A 12236-nucleotide genomic window follows, 5' to 3' on the forward strand; every position below is an offset into this window, starting at 1 on the left:
GCCAGCCCCAACTCTAAACCTGAGCCAGCCCCAACTCTAAACCTGAGTCAGCCCCAATTCTAAACCTAAACCAGCCCCAACTATAAACCTAAACCAGCCCTAACTATAAACCTAAACCAGCCCTAACTATAAACCTGATCCAGATTTTAAATTATATTCTTGATTTTACAGGGAGCCAGTGCAGATAAGCTAATACAGGAGTAATATGATCTCTTTTGTTAGTTTATGTTAGTATACGTGCTGCAGCATTCTGAATCAACTGGAGAGATTTAAGAGACTTGTTAGAGCAGCCTGAAAATAAGGAATTGCAGTAATCTAGTCTAGATGTAACAAATGCATGAACACATTTTTCTCAATTTTTTTTAAACACGATGTGCCTCATTTTTGAAATGTTACGTTTGTGAAGAAAGTCTTTGCTAGAAATTTGTTTATTTGGGAGTTAAAGGACATATCCTGATCAAAGATGAATCTGAGATTCTTTACGGTGGTGCTGGATGCCAGGAGAGTGCCTATATATCAGTAACTATATCGTCAGAAAATGTATATCAGATGTGTTCAGTGCAATAACTTCATGTCTGACTTTAACTTCAGGAAGCAGCAGGTCATCCAGGTTTGTATGTCCTGAAGGCATGCTTAGTTTCCTCTGAACTTAGTTGTGTATGGGACAGTATCTTCGTTTTTTTAAAACATCTTATGTTGCTTCATTTTATGTACGTTATTTCATTGTACAGCACTTTGGTCAATTCTGGTTGTTTCTGAATGTGCTTTATGACTAAACTTGATTTGATGATTTTGCAGCCTGTGAAGACTGCACTGATCTTAATCGATCCTCCCACAATTCACTCGGGAGTATGGACGGCTGAATAGACTCTAAACATGACCAGCATGAGCACTGTAGAAAACGGATTGACTGATGAGTCACACTCAGTGACAGCTGGACTGCGACTAAGTTATATGATAAGAAAACATATTGCTTTTTAATAACACAGATTTACAATTTACATAAGACAGTAAGGTAAAAAAAAGTCAAAGAACTCCAGTTCTTCTTTAATTTCCATTCGTTGATTTAGGAAACTTCTCAGAGCAACTCTGAGAAGTGGGCAGAAAGGGACAGAACCTTGTACCTCAGTATGGTATGGTATGACTGTGATTGGATGATCACTATTAGTGGTTATAGAGTGGACAGTAAAATGGAAAAGCATGAAATGTCAGACATGGTGTTAATACTATCTGGTGTAATGAACATCTCTGTTGAATACATTGTGATGTTGTAATGTTACATGTTGGTTTTGCTTTGTGGTATTAAAAACTTTCCTGTTGTTAAATTCCACCTGCCTACCCCATGTTTTGCTTTGGGTCCAGCTTGGAACTGACACCCTAACATAAACCTGTTACTACTTAGATGGTGTGTACTGAAGTCAACTCTACATTTGCAGACTCAGTTCTGATTCCATCAGTCTGGACGAGTGTGTAGAATATACAAAGCTTGACATATTGAAGTATTTGTATGATTGTTTGGCAACACTGTAGCAGATTCATCAGCCATTAGGGATGACCACGTCATGGAATGTATCACCTCAACATGGGCCATGTAAGAGGCTACAGGCACATATAACAGTGTCAGATTGGGGCCCGCATGTCCACAGGGGGTGAGGCTAGCGGAGCCAGCCAATGACAAGGAGGCCTCAGTCAAAACAAGCAAAACACAGCAAAGTTAAACTCATCAACACACTATGGATGTCTTTAGAGTGTTACATATTAAGATGCTACGATGTACCATATAAAGACATCAATACAAGAGGCACTTGATATTTGGAGTGATACAACATCTTTGGTGGTGTAGCCAGTAGAACACCATACTTGAAAATTCTGGGGCATAGAGATGGAGCTCTGCAAGTGGGTTATGCTCTCTGAAGTTCTGCTCCACTTGCATTTTCCTTTCAAAATGATTTTAATACTCGGTTAGGTTATGTGCCTGACTGGGCTAAAGGCTCTCTGGAGAACACACACACAGAGAAGTCTTTCCCAAGAGGCATTTTTACAGGCCATTATAGTGTGGAGAGCACTGATCCATGGCAGCCTGGTCGTGTGATGGTGTAAGGGGCAGCAGAGCACAAAAATGTCCTTCATGACCTAAAGAGGAATGTGGCTTTCTGTCAAACATGGCATTAATCTTAATGGCAGCTCTAACTGGTTTTCTGTATTCATCTTGGTGAATCTTTTGTCAAGACAACTTCATTTTGCTTGTGCATCACCTGTGAAGTATACCAACAGTACTGATACTGGTTTAGAATATCTGAATAATAGAGACCAAAACTATACTGTATATGTCATAATTCCAAACAAATCTAGGACTGATCAAGAAATCCCTTTAATCATATTCTAATGTGATCAGTCTTGTGATAGTTTGACTTGTCCATCCACGCCGACCTCAGTGAGTGGACAGCTGGAGGAGCCGTTGCGTCTTTATTGCTGCTGATGAGTTGACATTGGAGTTTTTTTTTTTTGTAAATATGTTTTATTGATTTTCACAGTTTTTATCCCACCAGGGAAGAGGATTCACACATGTCTGAGGGCAATTACAGATTGAAATTTAAAACCTCGACATTGGAGTTTTTGAAAGCCCGGTGCGTCTCACAGACACTAAATGGCCAAACACCTGCCCCGCAGCGTGGTGAAAGCCAATGAAGTGGCAGAAAATGTTGGGGTGGCAAATTAGATTGTAGGATGGAACAGGCCACCCCTTCAAACGTGCATGTATAAATCCCAAATCAACTTGGTATTGTCCGTATGTGGACCAGTGCCCTCTACACAGCTACAGTTGACCATGAATGGACAATGAAAGGACCTCATGAATGTTGATACATACATGCACTTGTTGATCAATGGCCCTTTATGGTGAATTGCGGCAACTATCGCGAGGAAGACCAAGAAAATATTTTTTTCCAGACGCAGAAACGGAGGTGCTTGAGGGTGAGGTGGTCCCTGCTCACTTTCCCCCCCTAATTATATCATTCAGCAATTCGTTAATGCTATTTGGATTTCTATTGATGATGATAATTTCATCAATTAGTATCCAGACAGTCCGGTCCTCTCCTCTGTGCTCTGAGGCTGAGCAATGTGATGAAATATAGAGCGTTTTTTTGATTTGAGTTGGTTTATATCTTTTACAATTGAAAGGTTCTTATGGATAGTTTTGACTCAACACTGCTGGTTTGAATGTGTATCCTCTGCCTTCAAGATGCCATCAGATAACGATAAACATATGATCACTCCCAACTTGTTAAATACCAAGGCTTGGTTAGTGTCCCTCTGTGTCTGGTACCAACAAACCGAGGCAGTTATGAGACGCACCAGGCTTTCAATAACTCCAATGTAAACATTCATTACTGGATGCTCAGAGAAACTGACGTAGTTTAAACAGTGAGTGAGTCAGCTCAAAGTCGGTGGGAGGGGACTTTCACCCAGGAGACCTCTGTTCATGTCCTGTGTGAAACTAAAAGTCAAAGTACACTTATTTTGTGACGTGAGTCAGGTGAGTCGTAGTCAAGTCAACATCCACCACACTCTTTTCCTAAACCTAACTAGGAAGTTTTGTCTCCTAAACCTGAGTACCTGTGAAGACAGAAGTTTATTTTGAAAAGACACAATGCATGTAACAAGTGTATATTGACGTCCCTGACACATCTAAAACGGACACGAGAGGGCTATCTAAAGTGTTATAGCTTGAAGCTTAAGGCCACAGACAAATAGTCAGTATTTGACCAGTTGGGACCAATTGTTGTATTTTGCTGATATCCTTGTTATTTCCTGAAGTCTGAAGTCTCTCTATATAAAAGTTGTAGTGAATCTGAAGATGTTTTTTTCTCCACGGTGCTTCCTGCCTGCCAGAGACCTTTTGTTTTACCTCTCAGATTTCACAGTCGATTTTTGATGTGCAATTCAAAACAGTGCAAAGATATACAAAGACAAATTACCACACACCGTTTTAAATATAGCAGCAACACCGGCAGCTGTTTCAGGTGGGTAAAATGGGCTGACTCAATGATACCTGGAGCAAACATGTCTCAATGCTGGGCGGGGATGTAAAGCCAATGTCAGAGGTGGGGGAGGGGGGGGAGTTAGGGGAGACTGAGTGGGAGTTGGAAGGGACGGTCGCAGCAGTGACCAGCTCTTTTATCTGCTCAGTGAACATTAGGAGGAAGAGAGTGACTAGAGAGGAGGGAGGACTGGATGGGATGTGAAGAAAGAGAATCCTCACAGGTGGTAGTTGGCATGTCAGACTCCCCCCCCCCCCGCCCCCCCCCCCCCCCCCCCCCCCCCCCCCCCCCCTCTCTCTCTCTCTTTCTCTCTTTCTCTCTCCCTCCCTCTCTCTCTGAAGTGGTCCTCCGTCACTGTTTCCGCCCTGTTGTGTTATGTCTTGTTGTTTTGATTCAGTTGGGTGAAGTAAAGTAGTTCAGAGGTGAACCACTTTATTCCTGACTTGTTGAAGGAAATTCCATCTGCCCTAAAATACTGTCTATCCAGAAAAAGTAAAATGTGCCAATATAGTGCACTGACTGGAGGGTACACTCGGTTGAACGCCAGTGATCAGTGCCGACAGTGTGCCGAATATCTCAACTCGTCTCCTTTAACGGCACAATCATCCAGAATGAGAGTTAGTCCCACTATGGCTGGGTTGATGGGGTGCTCTTGTTAGGTCCCTGAAAAAGAAAGAATCAAGAGTGTCTTACCTTCCCTAATATTACTGTCACCACTGAATAGGCTAAGCTCAGTGACCTCTCACCCAAGCCACTAAAGTGCATGAATGTGGGTGGAGACAGAGATCTTAGATAGGACATGGTCTTACATTAAGACCATCTTGTAGATCACAGATCACCATTTACTCGCATCTTAAATCAAACAAAACAGAATAAGTGAACAATGTAACTTAAACAACTTTTGATGCATGTCTAAACACTGCCTTGGTGCGAATTCCAGCCAATAGCATCGTGAAGGTGAGGTTGCTGGGTACTGTCAATCACTTGCCCCTCCCCTTTCCAAGGGAAATGATTTGTTCTTAGGCTTTACACCAACAGAGGTCCACAGAGGATGACTATGGCTTTCTGTCTCAACTCTCTACATAGTTGTCCTTTCATAATGTCCAGATGCTTTATTTATTGACATGTGGTCTCTTGTCCACTGTTTTGAGTCCATGATAAAGTGGCATCACCATCAGTCCATGCAACTAAATCGTTTATCTGGATTTCTCTGAAGAAGTTTGTGAAGGTCATTTTAGCTTCAGCTAATCCCACAGACACAGAACAAAGCCACGCTGGTATTATACGATTAAAATATGTATGAAAGTGATCAAAAATATCATGGCACCCTTCTGTGTATTTCATAAATGAAAGCCCCATTGATGTAGAAGTATCCACCATCCACTGCTCTAGGCTTCAAAGTAAGACGCTCTATGTTCCCTTCTAGTGTCAGTAGACGTGGGAGAGACGACCTGTCAGTTTCCACTCATGTATAATGTATTTTCAACATAAACTTCTGTGCTCACAGGAAACCTACAGTTTCCAATTGTTACATGCATACAGTGTCTCTTACTTGGTTGGTTAGGAAAAGATGGGGTTAGGGTTAATATAGTACATACATTAAGTAACAACATTGACTTGGTCTCACACAAACACCGGTCTCCTGGAGGAAAGTCGTGACCGAACCATCCTCAAGTCCAACCCGGTCTACGAGGTCGTTATTTCGACTTTTTCAGTTGCCCTGAAGCCGATGGGTTTACATTGTTTGTTGAAAGCCTGGTGCATCTCATTCAGACACTAAAGCGGCCCGGGACACAGAGGAGCACTGACCAAGCATCAGCGTCTGTAAGAAAGCAGGAAGCTCAATAGAGGCTACAAGTAATGGTGACAGGAAGTATGTGCAATGAGAAACAAACCCTGTCTCCTCAAGTTCATGTTAACATATATGTATTTTCCAGGACAACAGTCTAGTACGAAATGTAATGCTGCCCAGATCATGTTTAAAAACAAAAATCTAAATAGTGAGGAAGTTGGCAATGGAGATTTGGAAACTGTCAACATATTTCAGTTACAATGTAACATCTTGGAATCTAGATCGTGATGACCATTAATAAAGTTATTTGTATATTGTACTTATTGTTTATACTCCATGTGACCGTATACCGTGAACCTGTGGACAAGACAGCAGCTAGAGCATGTTTTTCATGCAAATATGTACTTGTGTTATTTTAATACAAAATGACAAAGTCAATTCTTGAACAATAATGGACAAACCACAGACTATTTGTCCGTCCTATTTGTCTGTTTTACAAATGCTGAGAAACTGCGGACAGACAGACGGGTCCATCAGTTGGTTTCAGTCGAGACACAGCAGGATTTTATTAGGATAAGGTCATCTGAGGGGTCTGGTCTATCCTTGTGTGCTAGACTCCAGTGGAACATAAGAAGTCATTTGAAAGTAAATCATTACCACGGTATCAACACAACACATGTATTTGGTTCTGGATGCTTAATGTAAGCATCTCTATGAGACACACCAGGCTTTCATCTAACTCCAACGTAAACCCATCCATTAAATGCTCAGAGCAACTCATGTAGTTGAAAGACCAGTAAAGTCTGCTTAAAGGAAATAAAACTCAGTCTTTACACTACCTCTGGGAGTAAGAAAGGAAGGAGGGAAGAGAGGAGGTGCGAAACATATATGCCAAAACAAATATAGGCCATGACTGGTCAAGCTCTGGTATAAGATTGTACAAATATTGAGGCTTGTGTGGCGAGAGGAAGGTGGGATGTGGTTTAAAGTTTACGTGGACATTAACCAATAGTCAGAGCAAGTCCGGCAGACCGGAAGTGGGACACGCGTTTGACGTCAGGGGGAGCTAAGGGAATCCCCGTCGCATTTATATGATGCCCGCCCACCGTGATTGGCTAGTGATGGCCTTGTAATTAAAGGGATGACACCGAGGCCCAGCGAGTGATAAAAGCTCCCTTCTGATACACTTGCAAACAATGCTCTGCATGAGCAAACACCCCTTCATCAACATCTGCATATGCAAGTACCATGCATCATCTGTCGGACTAATTCACCAGGGCTCAATCTCGATGCTAAAGCCTTTTCTAATTAGAGCCTCTCATCTGATTTGGTGCTTGGCCTCATGTCCTTCACACTAAGTAAGCACTTCACATCCCCTCTCAGACGTGTATAAATTACAGTAATGTGAAAGAGTAGGTGTTTCGTCAAGTTTTCTCCTGCAGTTTTTCATAAAGCAGGTGCATTTTTCCTACTTATAACTATTATGAGGGTAAAGTGATCATCTACATATGTTTACGGTACAAAATCAAGCTTTTGGCACAAATGGGAAAATTGTGATCCTACTTTTGGCATCACACTCCTACATCACAGGATTGAGCCAAGGATTAATATTGATTAAGTTTGATGAATAGGTATTGGTTATGAAGCCTGGTGGTTGCCTTTTAAACAAACGATAGCAGATGGAAGGACAACCTGTATGAATAAGCGCTAAAGGATATTGAGGGTCCAAACAATTGTCTGAAGGACATCATGGGTAGTTCCAGTAAGCTTGTAGCACTGATTGACTTTTTTTTTCTGTGCGTTCCTACTTTTAAGACTAAAAGCCTTTACACACATGGACGTGATGAATAAATGACACAAAAATGCAAAATACTCACCTGCAAATATTAAATGTCTAGATCCGGGGGCTTCAATGTTTTTCAGGCCAAGGACCCCCAAACTGATGTAGCGATGGGGCAGGGACCCCCGACTATATATATATTGTATAAAATTGTGTTTTATATTAAACTGGGCTTAGTGCCATGTATAAACATACCTGTTATTGTGCATTCAATACTAAGCTATTCAAATAATACACAGGTTCATGTTTTTAGTTTAAACATGTGCAAGGTACAGTGAACAGGGAGGCCGTGCCACTGACATTTATAAACATACCTTGTCAACTGATACCAATGCCAACATCAACATTGTCTGTTAATTGCATGATAATCCTTCATACAAGCTATTCAAATTGACGTTTTTATTTTAAACATAAATGTGGAAACGAAAAATGAGTGATGGCCTCTTAGTGCCACTACATGCATAAACATACCTGTTATCTTTCATACAATACTGAACCATTAAAATAATGGACAGATTCATGTTTTTTGGTCGAGTTACAAAACGATCCATTTTCGGTCATAACAATGTCCTCATACACTTGGCCTAATAATATACTGGCCTCAGTAGTTGGCTGTTGTGGAAAGGAGCTGCAGTGTTTTAGCCAGGAATATCTTCCAAAAATGATTGCACAAGGATTCGTGGGTGAAGTAAATGTTGTTGTTTTTTTTCATTATTTTTTTCATACAAAGGTATCTTCTTTTCAAATAATATTGCAGCATGCCTTCTTGTGTCTGGGATCTTAATCAGCTGGGGACTGAATAGGCTCTAGGTCAATCACGGGGAACCTGGCAGAGCCAGCGTGTAACATGCGGCCTCGTGATTGGCACAGCAGCGATAGGGGCGTGTCCTCTTTGTGTGCAGGAGGCTTGGAGGGACAGGTCCAGGCTAGTCTCTTGCGCTGTGAGTGAACCGGTGCCCAGCTTGAGAGAGCTCCTGTGTGTCGCTGAATGTGTGCATTTCTGACTGAAAGATAACATATTCTGCCTCCATTTATCCATTCGCAACAATATGTTGGATTCATGTTAATGTGTATTTAAAGACATTTAAATTTGTGGAAAAAAATATATGAAAAACTGTCAAATCATCCAAAACGGTCACGACCCCCCTGCAGTTCCTTCAATCCCTGTTGAAGACCTCTGGTCCAGGGCATTTATTGTGAAAGGTAGTGGAAGGAGTGGATTTTGTCTGGGCTGACTTTGTCAAGGTTGAAAAGAGTAATAACGTTTGCCATCTTGGTTTGGACCACGGAGCCTCTGTGTTGTTATGTCATAATCTTTATGAATATAGTTCGTGATTGGTTGATGCCTTTATTTGGGGTGTAAAAGCTCCAAAAAATCCACCTCGAAGATTAAGTGGCTTTTTCGTCATGTAATACTTACGGCCTGTCTGAAAATATTCAGAGAGAGTCAGAGTTACATTTCTACGCGCCTGCCTCTTGAGCTCTTTCCTGACAAAAACAACAGTTTAAAAAAAGATATCACGGTGCGAAGTACTGGCATGAAAAAACTCCCCTGGTGTGTAAAGGCCTAAAGATTACAAATCCAGCAGAGCAAAGACAAGCAAAGGACAGACTCAGTAAATTACCAAATAAAAACTTTGCAACGTACTTAAAAAGAACAACTTCTATTGCTGCCACTGGTTCACCACTAATCAATGAACATTTCTTTAGCCTAAGACACATCTATATAAAGGAGAGATTGGTCAAACCAGTTAACAAATTCATCAATGACACCCTGCATTAGACACCATCACAGAGTCATTGGCAGCTTATAGGACAAATCTTGATACATGATTGCTCTAGCATTCATTTGGATATAAAACAAAAGTGGTAAAAGCACAAAGCGTTTAGCAGAAGATGAGAGGTTTACTTGATGGGGTTCAAACTAACCTGGACCTGTCTGTTAAAAAGTCAGCGAGCAAACATACTGTTGACTAAAATGCATACTAAAATCCATATTAAAATCTGATAAGAACCTGATTGTCAGAGCATATGGCTAAATACAGTTAAGAGCAGATGAAAAGTTGATAAAAAGCAAACATGCATGGTTTTCATTTGCCTCCAGCTGCCTCAGTTCAAGATTTAACAGAGTAGTTGTAGCCTTCTCCACTACCCCTTGTAGGCATACTGTAAGGTCCAACATGTCATTCACTTTGTGCAAAGACAAGAGACGTGCTGGCCACAGGGAGATAATCATTTAGTGCCATACTGCCCACTCTACAACATATTATAGTAAACAAGCAGGTTTTCTTTCTTTAATGCAGAGCTATTCTGCTGTTAAACACACATACATTTATAAATATTCATTATCGCCTCACAAATTGATGAGTTTTATTGTATATAATATGTGATAAATTGCTTCTTTGTCATAGAGATAGCACAGCTAAGTATGAAACTTTGATCATGTGATAACAGATGGTACCATATGGCAACTTATAAAAACACCATCTGCTAGAGATACAATTTCTACTGTTTCCAAAGTCAAGAACAACTCTTTATATTGTTGTGTTCACCTTTTCCTCCAGATGTCTGAATGAAGTGAAGAGAAGACAAGCTGGTCATCCTGGTTCCTCTGCCGTCAACTCGGAATCTCTCCAATTCATCTTCTGGATATCACCAAAATAGACCTAAACGTTCCACTCTAAACACAAACTCTCGGAGGAAACATCAAACCAAAGTGTTCTCTGTCTCCTTTATCCAACATAATGATTTCCAGTAACTCTCACACTTCAAGGTTAGTGCATTGACAGATTCCTCTCATCATCTTGGAATTTAAGCACTTTGTCCAATGCTTACCTCCAGGGAAAATACACTTTTGGATGCATGTCCATTTCCAACCTGGAAATAACCTGCTTTTCAACTTTCCACTAACTTGTTCAACAGCAATACTCCCTGATGATCACAAGGGAATATGCCACTCTGTTTCTGGTGGGCTTCTGTTTCCTGTTGGACTACAGCTCCCAAAACCCCCTGCAGGCTCTCCTCCAGAGCAGAACTAAGGGCGGGGCAATGTCAGCCAGGGGAGGGACTGGAGCCAAGAATGTGACAGCATCTTTGGGGGAAGTTACATCATTAGTGAGCAGGACGAGGCTAAGGCTCAGACATGGGAAGTCGAGGATCCAGCGTACTAAAAGAGGATGGGTGTGGAACCAGTTCTTTGTCCTGGAGCAGTACATGGGATCTGAACCACAGTATGTTGGAAAGGTAAACATTGTTTCCATCTGACCTTTAAAGTTATAAATGAATCAGTCTTTTACCAGCTTCTATTTGTTTATTTTATTTATTTTGAGAGTTCTTTTCAGAGGGACTCCTGGCTATGACGGCAGTATAAAAGTTTCACACATAAAGCACAAATAACATACTTTAAAAACAACATTAATATTTCAAATCAAAGATATTGTTGATATATTAATATAAATATATATTATAGCAGTGTTGTTCAGTGTCAGGATGAGGGTTCCTAATTTGTCCAGTTGCAGCTACAGATTTTTAGGAGTCAGTAGAGAACAACGATAATGTATGGCCTCATACAGAAAAATGTACCAATGTTCATATCTGCAGTTGTATAAGGCAGATAAACCAACTTTCTCTTACAAACTGAATAATAGACTAATCATAATGCAGCATGATTCATGAATCTAACATTTTAAGATGTTTAAGTTGACTGATCGTGTAGCTTGAATTATTTATTTCCTTGCAGCAAAAGAAATATAGTTCCTATAGTAGAAACCTAACATGACCCCCAACACACGATATGATGTTTAAAAGACAGATTGTGTATTCTTTTTAAGTTGAGACTCGTCCATCCACCTTATCATTTAGAGCAGTGGTCACCAACCTTTTTAAGCCCAAGATCCCTGACCTCTGCCTTGGTGACAGGCAAGATCTAGCTATTGAGGCGTTGACAGAAAGACTGTCCAGACTGTACTTACAACTTGAGGCTTTTTATTTGGCCTAATTGTAATTGAATGAATTCAAACAGTTTGGTCCAGCTTTCAAATTGATGTGACCAAGAACACACTAAATTACTTAATTTCAGTGCAACATAAAAAGGAAATTATTTGTTAACCGCAATATGAACAAGAAAAAACACATTTGCAATGAGCAGGCTGGATGAACTACCAATATTAGTTGTATTTATCAACTGAAGTTACAACACAACACAACACTGACAAAATTCTCAGTCAGTGCAACTAATGTAAGTGCAGTGCAGCTCTGTGTCCCATCACAATGCCATCAGAAGTCATGTGACTAAAGTCAGTGTGATGGCTGTGACTGAACACTGTCTGTGAGTGCCTTGTAGTTCGGCTCATAAGCACAGACAGCCAGTCTGAGGCAGTATGTGAGGTGTCAGTAAGCCGGCTCCTGTACTTTGATTTGGTGATTTTCATCTGTGAAAATGCCGTTTCACAGAGGTAAGTTGATCCAAAGTAGGCACTCGCTTTTAGTGCACATGCGCTGAGGAGAGGAAACTTCTCTCTGCTGACAAGTCCCCAAAAGTCACTGTCCCTTGACCTGGCTTTCA

General features: G+C 40.9%; 1 protein-coding gene across 1 annotated transcript in view; it reads left to right on the plus strand.

Annotated features, from left to right (window-relative positions):
- LOC116398344 (cadherin-12-like) overlaps positions 1–12236 on the plus strand; it is an 87406-nt gene that overhangs the window by 13134 nt on the left and 62036 nt on the right. Inside the window, exons 2-3 of the mRNA XM_031874567.1 lie at positions 10237–10445; positions 10595–10915. Coding sequence (XP_031730427.1) covers positions 10607–10915 — 309 coding nt within the window. The 5' untranslated portion in view covers positions 10237–10445; positions 10595–10606. The remainder of the gene's footprint in view (positions 1–10236; positions 10446–10594; positions 10916–12236) is intronic.

This window comes from Anarrhichthys ocellatus, unplaced genomic scaffold (genome assembly GCF_004355925.1).
Source record: "Anarrhichthys ocellatus isolate YVR2014 unplaced genomic scaffold, GSC_Weel_1.0 scaffold82, whole genome shotgun sequence".
NCBI classification, from domain to species: Eukaryota; Metazoa; Chordata; class Actinopteri; order Perciformes; family Anarhichadidae; genus Anarrhichthys; species Anarrhichthys ocellatus.